Consider the following 12057-nt stretch of genomic DNA (forward strand, 5'->3'; position numbering starts at 1 on the left):
GCAGTAGTGATGCCACGCCGCACCATGAGTTCCACGCTGTATCCTGCGACAAATATTGCGCTATTGCCCCAACATTTTTCTTCGTTTATCGAAAGGTTTTTTAATCAGAAATTGTACCAGAATGTAATGTGTTTTTAAAAAAACAACGATAGAAGAATAAAAATTTACCAGTCTCGGTTCTGTGGATTCGTACTTCATCTAATTATATTATTTTCTAGCTTTTGTCAAATTGCACATTTTTTTATCTTTAAATATTGCCACGCCTAATGAATTTTCCCATTGCTTTAAAATACGTCACAGCGCTATTAATGCGTCCGTTGCTCCTAAATATTGACTTCCCTCGAGTATAATCGCTGCACTATCTCTAGCGCAGGAAATTATCTTCCGTGTTATTATACTCGAAATTTCGCCGCATTCTTAACATATTTCTAAGTTATTATAGTACTACGTATCAGTTACTAAGTTTCAGTGTATGATTTGGTTGTATTATTTTTAACGACACATGCCGACCAATCTTGATGAACGATTTGAAATAATATTTCCTAATGAACCTCTTTTATAGAACGTGGGGTGTTACTCATTACGCGATCCTCGTTTGCGCGTATTCCTGAATAATGCACTCGACCGATTGGTATTGATTTTTTGTTCTCCTATGCGTCCCTTGTATATTGACATACATTTGGCACAAGGGTCTTTTCCTCGGAGAAGAGAGTGCCGTTTACTTCGTTGCCGGCTTTTCAGTAAAACTGCAAACGCTGCAGATCGATAGCGCTCCCTCGTGTTCGATTGACGCTGCGCTAGTAAACGGAAGGGACAGTTCTGTCGGATGGAATGCCTCGAAATTGTCGTGGTCGTGTCTGTGCTACTCGTCCACACTGTTACTTAATCACAGTCTTGTTAGGAACGTTGGCTGAAATTCTGAGTATGGTTCAGATTGGATTCATGTAAAGCAAGGATTCTTTAAATTCTATTTTTTTACTCAAACGACATTCGGACATTAAGAGAAGAGACGTTAGTAGAAAGTTTTCTCTTTAGCCACTTTCTATCTGATATTTCGTGAGGCTGGCGATGATGATTAAGATAAAGATAACATAGTTAAAGACGCATTCTTGTAATATCCGTTTTAAGAAGAACCATGGCGTTGCAAAGTATAAGAATAACAGTACTGTACAATATTTTTTATGAGAGGAATTGTTGGTGGTGAGAAACTGCTTTGAAAATAGCTTGAGCGCGGTTGCAACAATGTTTCTATCTTGAGGAAAAGCGATACTTCTGCGGTTACATGAGTTACGCATTGTTGCGTTCAAGGGAATGTAATTTCTATACAGTGTGTCCCAGAAAAAGTGTTAGAGTCGAAGAGAGATGATCCTGTAAGTGTTTCTGAACAACAATTTTCTTTGCCAAAATGCAAAGTGAGGCATGGTTTTTAAATTATCAATGAAAAATACTGACACAATAAGAGCGCGTGTATAGCCCGCGCTAACAATAAACCCCAGCTAAACGTCACGATCCGAACCAACCTATCCGTGGATGGGTGCGAGCCTCTCATTGGTCAGTGTTTTTCGTTACTAATTCAAAAACCATGGCTCACTTTGCATTTTACCAAAGGAATTTTTTGTTCAGAAACACCTCCAGAATCACCCCCTTTCGGCTCTAACACTTTTTCTGAAATACCCTGTATGGGGTACTTAATATCGATCCTATTGTAAATAGATAAGACATTAATGATAATGTAGGAAATAATAAAATGTTTATTTTTGCGGTATAACGTTGAAATTGTAGTTTTCTGATTTAATTTCCTTTGGGAGTAAAATAGTATATGACTGCGAGAACACTATACAATAGCGTACAGTAAGAGATTTGAAGGAATTCCCCCATCGCACATCGGGACAGAGGGCACTCGGCCGAATCGTCGGAATCCTCGGTCTCTTCTCTCTCGAATGTCTGCTTGGATCGATATTTTCCCGTGCCTAGTAGTTGTATTCGGGTTAGGCGGAGGTCCTTCGAGGAAATCACCAGGCTAGATGTAATGTAACACCCTGATTGCATAACTTGTGAAATGCGATTAAATATTGTTTATTATCCCATAAGCAGATACAGTTACGTCTGTACTATTAATTCACTTCGTCCTTCTGCGATTCGACGACGTTGGGAAATCTCTACCACTTCTTGTGCAAGAATATCAAGGTAGAAATATCTGAATTGCGTTCATATTTGTTAAACGTTTGTCGTCTACCAGGTAACTAGTTAGCCTACATGCATGAAAATCGATTTGAAGTATGTGTCAGGGTATTGTATTGTACTGAATAGTTTATTCGAACAATCGTTGAAAGTGCAGTAAGAGAAAGCTGCGATATGCATGAAAATGAAAAAGAAATGAAAGTTGGCTTCCTCCTCTCTCGCTGCATCATCGATTAACAGTTAAAGCGTGTTATATAGGTGTACCTATGAGTACACGTATGTTCGAGCGCGAGAGTTAAAACGAATTCGAAAATAAAAGATGGAAACGACAGAACCGAAGATCGATTCGTGTTAACACCATCCTCTCACGTGTCTCCTTGACGCGTATCGAATTCGCGAAATAGAGAAAGAAGGTAAGTCACGCGAGACTTCTTTACCTCTTGCTACTTAATTGTCTTATCGTCGAAACAAGTTGACTGCGACAAAATGGGAGCGCGGCGAAGATTGCGGTCACCGTGGACACTTCTCGCGAGTTAAACGGATTTTGTACACACATATGTACATACATATGTATATACGTCTTGCGCAATCTTCGGGTGTGTCCAGCTCGTCGAAATACTGCGAGACAATGAAACGCCTAAGTATTGAAGAAAAAATTGTTACGTATATACAACAGTTTAAATCATGTTTTTCACTCTATACTCGCCAGTAACATAATCGAGCCTCGCTAACACTAAACTCAGAAAGAATTAAAAAACCGCTACGCGTGAGTCACGCAGGTATTGACACTCGACGCGCATCGTGCGCTCTCGTTCTTATTTTTCCCTCTCGTTGCGCGTTTCTCCTATTCGAAGCACGATACTAACCGTCACGCATTCCTGAATCTTGATCAAGCTCTGATCGATCACGCCCCACTGGATCTCTACGCGTGCTCCGTTTTTCCTCCTTTTTCAGAATAGTCTCCTGTAGACGATGTTGAACAAGATATGTTCACACGAAAGCTTCGCGTAAATGACTTATCTAAATAGTGCAATAAGTGCAACTCTTCATAATGTCTGTAATTACTATTGCATAAATAAACTGGTTGATTCCAAGTAAGAATTTATTGACAGTATCTATGCTTGTTTGTAATGCATACCAGCGCTATCTGAAAGCAGATAACGTGTGTCCAGTGTAGAATTTCTTCTCAACGCACACACATCTGGTAACATAATAACCGATCACATAATTGATTTCAAGATAATACTTATATACTTCTGTATAAATAATTCTAATATGCCTATCAACGATTGTCTTTTACGTTCTTGGATTTGAAACGAGAAGCAGCAGTTTGTTGGTCAAATTGCAGTACTTTTTCAAGGATAAAATATAACGCCTTTCTTTCGAGTCTTTTACTCCGACGAATTTTAACCAGACTGAGCACAGGAAGTTCACCCGTCTGAGTATTATTTCTCCAGCTGGCTGGAAGCAGCATGTACTTACAAGCTTCTGCTTGTTCCTGACCGAAGAAGGATAAACAGAATATTTACGCAAGCTCCCTTGTGTGTTCGTTCGTTGGTCCTCGACCTAACGACATCGTGTGGTACAGCTCGCCTTGACTCTGGAGAATTCTGCCTTTGTACTCATGTACGTGACTCGATGTCGCAAACATTACTTAGAACCGGGAATGTGAACTGTAAAATACGATCACCTTGTTTTTAAATTCTTGGTTAATTAATTGATAATGATACAATTCTGGCTAATGTTGTGCCAATGCTAGTATGTACGTACAGGTAACACAACGCATTTCAGATTCATTTTGTACTCATAGAAAATACGTACGCTCTGACAACGACGCGTGGGAAGCATTAAAGATAGAAAGAGAGAGAACATGCCACATTTTCTATGTATGCATGCGAAGTGTGTCCAGTATCCCTTAAGCAGGGATGATATAAGAAATCCCTCACGACGGTGGGGACTACCATGTGGTGCCACAGGCATGGTCAGTGATTTTTAAGATCGCTATTGCTTGCATTTCCACAGTTACAAACGCTAGTACGGTCAAAGAAAACGTGAAGTAATTCGTAACTCATCTGGCTTGGAAATTGATAGCACTAAAATGTAGGCATGTTAACAGAACAGCTGTACCATTTCCGGAACCTTTTAATCCTGAAACGTGACTCATATAACTATGCCTTTTAACCCTTCGTATGTCGATCCCATCGACCTTGTTCTTCGGTTGCTTAGATACTCAAAAAAGAAATAATTCTACGTGCTTATTCGAGAAAATCATTCTACCGGGGAAGGTAACTATTGTCCTTGTTAATCTTGAACCAGATAATTATTATAACGTACAAGAAGCCATTGTAAGCTATTTAAAGAAAAAAGGGAGAGCAATGCTTTGATGTAACCTGGAGGATGTCGTGAAACTAAATATACTTGCACTCTGATTTAAAACAGCCTGTGTTCTATTAACCCCTTTAATAGAAAGGGCATATTGCGCTGATACAAAATATAAGTGATTGGTACCAAATACTTAATCAAATATATTAATTTAAATCACTTTACCTTAAAGTATATATTTAAGTTGTAATATAAAACAGGAATTTATTTAAGTTATAAAATTACGGAGCATAGGGTCAACTATAGTTTTACTGTTGTCATACCATTTCATAATTACTTAGAACCGGGAATGTGAACTGTAAAATACGATCACCTTGTTTTTAAATTCTTGGTTAATTAATTGATAATGATACAATTCTGGCTAATGTTGTGCCAATGCTAGTATGTACGTACAGGTAACACAACGCATTTCAGATTCATTTTGTACTCATAGAAAATACGTACGCTCTGACAACGACGCGTGGGAAGCATTAAAGATAGAAAGAGAGAGAACATGCCACATTTTCTATGTATGCATGCGAAGTGTGTCCAGTATCCCTTAAGCAGGGATGATATAAGAAATCCCTCACGACGGTGGGGACTACCATGTGGTGCCACAGGCATGGTCAGTGATTTTTAAGATCGCTATTGCTTGCATTTCCACAGTTACAAACGCTAGTACGGTCAAAGAAAACGTGAAGTAATTCGTAACTCATCTGGCTTGGAAATTGATAGCACTAAAATGTAGGCATGTTAACAGAACAGCTGTACCATTTCCGGAACCTTTTAATCCTGAAACGTGACTCATATAACTATGCCTTTTAACCCTTCGTATGTCGATCCCATCGACCTTGTTCTTCGGTTGCTTAGATACTCAAAAAAGAAATAATTCTACGTGCTTATTCGAGAAAATCATTCTACCGGGGAAGGTAACTATTGTCCTTGTTAATCTTGAACCAGATAATTATTATAACGTACAAGAAGCCATTGTAAGCTATTTAAAGAAAAAAGGGAGAGCAATGCTTTGATGTAACCTGGAGGATGTCGTGAAACTAAATATACTTGCACTCTGATTTAAAACAGCCTGTGTTCTATTAACCCCTTTAATAGAAAGGGCATATTGCGCTGATACAAAATATAAGTGATTGGTACCAAATACTTAATCAAATATATTAATTTAAATCACTTTACCTTAAAGTATATATTTAAGTTGTAATATAAAACAGGAATTTATTTAAGTTATAAAATTACGGAGCATAGGGTCAACTATAGTTTTACTGTTGTCATACCATTTCATTTGAAATTTTCAATACTAACGAAATACGATAAATATCTTCTTTAGTTTATTTAAATACTCTTAAGATGCAGATTATTTATTAAAATTTTATGGAATTAGAGATTCCATTTTTCTTTTCTGTGGATGTTAAACTGTTGATTACTGAAAGAATACATATACGAAATAAACAGCAAGTGCGTCGCAACCTTTTTTCGATAGTCCTCAGGATGATTAATGTTTGAACACCGGCGATGTTTCCGCAAAACGAGACATACTGATAACAGACGACTGGTTATTATAATGTATATTCATAATTGATGAGATCAGCTGTATTTTCGGTATGAACCACGATCTTGCAATCACGGCAGAGGAATCGACCATGAAAAGTAAACGTCAACCGGCAATCGAAACGCGACGCAGGGATCGTTAGCAAGCGCCTCTGGGCTCTGGCCTCGATCACTGGACTCTCGGCAGTCTCGGCTCGGCATCAGGATCAGTCTGCGATTGGCGCTCGCTTTGGTAGTATCGTGCGGTGAATGACTTCGAAACGATCTATGGACTGTCGCACGTTCTTATGATTCATCATTACCGAGTGCTAACTAAAGTCGCTTCGCGACAGAATCTCGGGTTGCAAGTTCTTTTTTGGATATAATTTTTCGTTTTCACTTTGAAAAGATCACGCGAGGAAACGCCATAGTGGTTCGATTATCTTATCGCGGTGTGCGGAAAGCGAAACGAGAGGTGAGGTCCGCCTTGCGACGAGTGTTACGTAATCGTCGAGACCGGCCAGAATAATGAAGTCGAAGACGAGCGAAAATTTGATTGCGAGTGAAAGTAACGGGGTCAAGAGAGACCAGGAACTCAAGCTGAAGCAGCTGAAGAAGGGTAAGGGCTCTTTTTGTTGAGTAAATCAGCATTATACTGACAATGAGTATACGAATGAATGATGCAAAGAGAAATAACACATCTATTATTCAATTGCAATTTTGTAAAATTTTCGGCTCCAGCGATTCAAATTACTTAGTCTCAAAGATTACAAAAAATCGAGAATTATTATTTATACTGGAGCCAATAAATTAAGAAACAAATAATAGAATATAATTGTGAATAGGCAGTGTCTAAATAAAGCTGTCTAATTAAGTAGTATGGCAATTGTGAAATAGCTGAGTCGAAGCAATAACTGTTAATACCATATATATTTTCTATCTATCGTAAAGAAAAAGGTCGGTCAGGATTCTTAGAATTCAAGTACTCGCTTATCGCGAAGTTATTGTTCAAATATTAACATACAGTTGTGTAGATTCATTAAGTGGAATTGTTAGATGAAATTACGTCACGTTGTATTCGACATGTACTCAGTAATTGAAATCAGATTTAGAAATACTTTTCAATAAAAATCTTTAATGTAATCTTCATTTGGATATATACCGGAAACCTTGAAATTGACATAACATCATCCGCGTTAATAGATCGCCCATGATATAACTAATTATACCAAATTAAATGACATCATTCGCGAGTCTTACAATTAGATAATGTTTACTCAGGCTACACTATCGATTGCAAAACGTGAAATTTTAAATAAACATTGATATCAGCCGCGCGATTAGATAAAATCAATAGATATACGAAGTTTAGAAACCGACTTGCTGCGAAATTAAGAAAAAAATATATTGAATCGATGTTTTTCTTTGGTTTGAAACAGACGAAAAGTTCATTGGTTCTTTCTTTCCTCGAATGGCTCGTCACGATTTTCCCCCGATGTTCGTGACGCGACCAGCAAAAAGAACGTGACCGTACAGACACGATCGATGCATCTTTAAACAGAGAAACGATCGTCCATAAAAAAGATAGTGGAAGTGTAGGATAGGACTTTTCAATATTTATGCAGTTTCAATATTTATGCTTTTCAGTGGCACAGTTACATCGTGTGAAACTTTAAAATTAAAAAAGAAGCGATTTCTATTAAGGATGTATAGGCTATATACTTAAACGATGCTAACATGTTGAATTTGTTATNCAACAGCATGCCGTTCACTCAATGTTATGTTTTCGGTTTCCGGTTCAGTAGTTTTACTTAATCAAATAATTTGATCAATGCTTTCGATCATGTTTGGTCAAGAATCGCGAAATAACATTATTGGACTTTCTATTATAGTCATTAATTATGATCAAGTTAGGAATTTTATCTGGAAGTCAAGTTTGTGTCGGACAATATGAGGAATATGTGTAATGTATAAGAATGTGCATGCGCATATGCACATTATTATTTTTAAAGGGTAAAAGAAATTGTAACTTCCATTTCATTTTTTCATATCATAAGAGTTTTATTTTGCACAACAATCCGTAGTTTAATTATAATATATTACTTAGATCGTGTCTTTTATTCATTCATTCTACTCTATACATTGTTAAGATATTCAATTACATCTGACGAACCAAAAATTCTACTTGGTACCTTCAACCTTACTTGAATCTTACAAGATACTAGAAATGTAAGAACCGTGATAATGTTTCATGAGTCATTTCATCACCTGACTGTTCTGTACTGGTAGCAATTATCGCAATACAGTCTTACCAATCTCTCGGCATCGGTTCGATAAAAATCAAGTGATCATTGTATTTAAGCATTTTGTAATTCAATTTTTTATTCGTTCCTTTGTATGCCAACCACCTGATCATGTTTGGTACATTATTAAATAGTTGTAACATGCAGCCACTATGTAGTTACTTGTACTGAACAGGCTTACTGTACTCAACAGGCTTATTGCATCCTGTTGCATAAGCGGTGAACAATTAACGTGTTCTAATCACGACGCATCGTTTTAATTACTCGAGATTGTATTGAACGTTTTGGTGCGCACATATCTTCCTTATTTTAAGGATGACCTTTCATTTTCGATTCATGCACGAAATTTTTAAATTGGATGTTAATGACGGTAACGTCGTCGAAGATAATGTAGGCCTCTTATCGTCATCGTACTTAACGATTAAGTAGTATTTTTTTGATACGTCTAGATAAAAGCTTGCAAAAATGCTGATAAGCACTAACAGCGAGCTATTAAAAGTCAAACTTCTGATAACGTTTAATACATAGACTGGGCTTGTGATCGACTTACGACCGCACCAGTAGTCGAAAAATATTGTTACATATATATAAAAGAAGAAGATCTTTTTAACAACCTCTTGTCACGTGAGTGGTAACAAATTCATTCGTAAGTTCTAATTTGATTACGCGCGAGTTCGTGTTCACGTGGTAATAGGATTGGCGATAATTGTTGCCAAATATCTTCATCGAATCATTTCATAATTGTTGTTCCACGAAGGTACGTGGTATAATTTAATTAAGTAAGCGAAGATCAGATGGACAAGCATGTGAGATAACAAAATGTTCTGAGTAGGATTGATTTACATTTGATTGGACCTTTTTAATAGTTTGACCTGTTAATAATTCTGTTAGACGTGTCACTGTGTTTCGAACAAAAGTATAAGCTTTGTGTCTTCCTCTTGTGGCAGCTTAGTATCTTCAATTGTTACATAAAAATCATGTAATAATTGATAGTGATTGTCGAGTATCTATTAGACACATTCGATCGTTGGTCGATTATGTGACCCAGGGTGCATCGGGAGAAGGAGCCGACCACTTAGGGGTCATCATGTTTGACCCCACTTTGCGACATCCTATTTAGTCCACTTATGAATCATATTAACATACCGAAGCAGAGAGAAACGTGTGTGGAACGGGTCACTCGTCTCGATGATGGATTTCTATTACAGTGTGTTGTTGAATCGTGTGACATTCTGGAGCAGCTGAAACCGGTTCGGTTCGGTGCAAAAAAAGAAGAAAAAGAAACGTTATTTTCTGCGGTTTCGTCGATTATCTTAACATTACCATTATGGCGAATTACTATTTTGGTCGAACGCGAAATCTGTATAATTTACATTTGGAATTAACAGTCTTTGAAGTTTCTTCTTTATGTACACGATTTACATCTTTCAAGGGGTAATTAATTTTTTTAAGACTCGTGCCAGAGTTCTCCGAGTCTAGACTACTCCACTGTTAGTTGTGACCCACTTCGAGGTACGAATCAAAAGACAAAAAGTAGTAAAAGTCAATGGTTTCATTTACAGAGTCGTTTTCTCAAAGAAATATCGTAATGAAAAAGTAGATAAGTAAAATGTTTTGCATGCTTTATGTCTCTCGTCTTTTAGTCCTCAAAAACAAGACATATCTCAAAAAAACCTATTTATCTTNTTTACTCATCTTAAGTGTAATTTATTAAGAAAGAATGTGGTTGTCACTTATGATTGATTAAGATTTCTTGTTTGACCATCGGTAGTTTAGCTTGTACTCGACTATTTCACTCAATTATTTTACTTGAAAAATAATAGTGTTTTGAAACATAGCTGTATCACGAAGTGCTTTTACACATGCCTGACAGAGCAATGACCCGGTTACTTGTGAATGGCAACTCTACTATCGTAATACTCATCCTCCTTTCAATTATTCTGTTTTTATAACCATCCTCGTAACTACTCTAGTAATACATGGATACGTAACATATAATAATAGCCCTGTAATAATAGAGCAGAGTTCCAAAGATGTACATTCAAACATCGTTCTCGTTTCAATCATACCATGAGTTCTATCGAGCTTATTACGATTCAATAACTAGTACCGTTATGCTGACGGATGAAATCTTATGAAGAATTAAATTGAACAAATCCGAATCGTTTTTATTTGATTTTATGTTTCTAGTTTAATTTATTACTTACTTCTTACTATAAAGAAAACAGTATTTGTATTTCCATTGGTTAATTAAATTTATCGTAAATCAATCTAAAGTATGTATCGTTTCAAAAAGAAGAGTATATCTAAAGTATATATCAATTTATATCAATTTATATCCACCTAAAGAGAAAAGAGAGTGTAAGAGTAAATAGCACGTAGGCAACTTGAGAGCGAAGGCGCGAGACGATAGAAGCCAGATGTCTATGCGTTCGGGACTCGAATGTTTTGTGTAAGAGGGTCCTGTTCGTTGGGAAAAGTGTTGTAGAGGACGCATTTGGAAAAAAGACCGAAGGACAATCGAGGAGGCACTTCTTAGTCGACTGTTAATCGAGTCACATTGTACTCCATTTTCTAGCTTTCGCTATTTTGTTGAATAAAGTTTCGCTGATCATAACGATTGAAGTTTCTAATAAATAAATTCCTGACCTTCTTACAAGAATTTCTGTGAAAAGGAAATGAAACTCTCTATTGAAAATGGGTCAATAAATGAAACTTGTTGGATGTAATCTTTTATTATAATGACTTGGGATATCTGTTCTTCAGCCTGTCAGCCTAATGCTCTTGAGGAAGTTTTCGGGTCTAATCAAAGAAAGGCGACCCCGACAGTGCATGGTGTTTATGATGTAGACCTCCAGTAATAAACAAGCATGCACAATTGATTGGCATAATAGCCTCTTATTATAAACACGCTATGTTAAGGGTAGAATTTCTAAAGATAAGATTCATTTTTGTTATCTATATTTATAAATAATCTAACACTGTCACTCACAATTAAACGAATATATACTACATATTATTTAAACTGTCTTTTATTTACAATCCAATGGATATCAGCAGCTGAACTGCAAATATTTCGTAGTGAAATAATTCTCAAACCTGATGCAAATACTACAATGTTTCAATAATGAGCAGGTCGAAAATTGTTCGCCATTGATTTCCAATGGACAATTAAAGCAATTTGAGAGAAAGAGAGCGAGGTGCGCATCGAGTTTATCTCACGTGACGTCAAATACAGAATGTACGAACGCGAGCAGTGGTGAATGATGTCACCGCCTATTTTTAAAGTCGTCGCGAGGTGAAATGGGTTTGTGGATCTCATGAATAAGAAATTTCTGATTATCGCGATTGATAAGGGATTATATGATTTTTTATATTTAAGTTTATTCTGCCTGTAAATCAATCGCATTTCTTTTATATTTGTACATTCTGATTAGACTGCAGATCTTCATTCACAATAAAACATTTATAATGTTAATTAATATGTTAAGCGCCGAGCCAGTTTTTTCCGTTCAGGCGGCGCGGCGGATTTCGACCACTTGACAAATAATCAAGCTCCAGTGGTAGCATTTTAGAACACTGGATTTAACAACATTGATCCTCAAGTTTCCCCACCGATTCAGCTTGATGACGTTTAAACGAGTCGAGAAAGTTTGATTTATGCTTCCGG

At 36.8% G+C, this 12057-nt stretch overlaps 1 protein-coding gene across 13 annotated transcripts in view; it reads left to right on the forward strand.

The window, feature by feature from the left end:
• Positions 1-12057, forward strand: part of Unc-115a (actin binding LIM protein Uncoordinated 115a) — a 31356-nt gene that overhangs the window by 1555 nt on the left and 17744 nt on the right. For 6 of the 13 annotated variants that reach the window (XM_018020018.2, XM_018020035.2, XM_018020044.2 and 3 more), the window contains exon 1: positions 6286-6703. The exons of 1 other annotated variant lie outside the window; for it this stretch is intronic. In XM_018020018.2, coding sequence (XP_017875507.1) covers positions 6613-6703 — 91 coding nt within the window. In that variant the 5' untranslated portion in view covers positions 6286-6612. Of the gene's footprint in view, positions 1-6284; positions 6704-12057 lie in introns of those variants that run through there. 6 more of the 13 variants (XM_018020026.2, XM_026811501.1, XM_026811524.1 and 3 more) reach the window with 2 other exon arrangements.

Source organism: Ceratina calcarata, unplaced genomic scaffold, assembly GCF_001652005.2.
Source record: "Ceratina calcarata isolate Rehan_Ccalc_2016 unplaced genomic scaffold, ASM165200v1 scaffold111, whole genome shotgun sequence".
Lineage (NCBI taxonomy): Eukaryota > Metazoa > Arthropoda > Insecta > Hymenoptera > Apidae > Ceratina > Ceratina calcarata.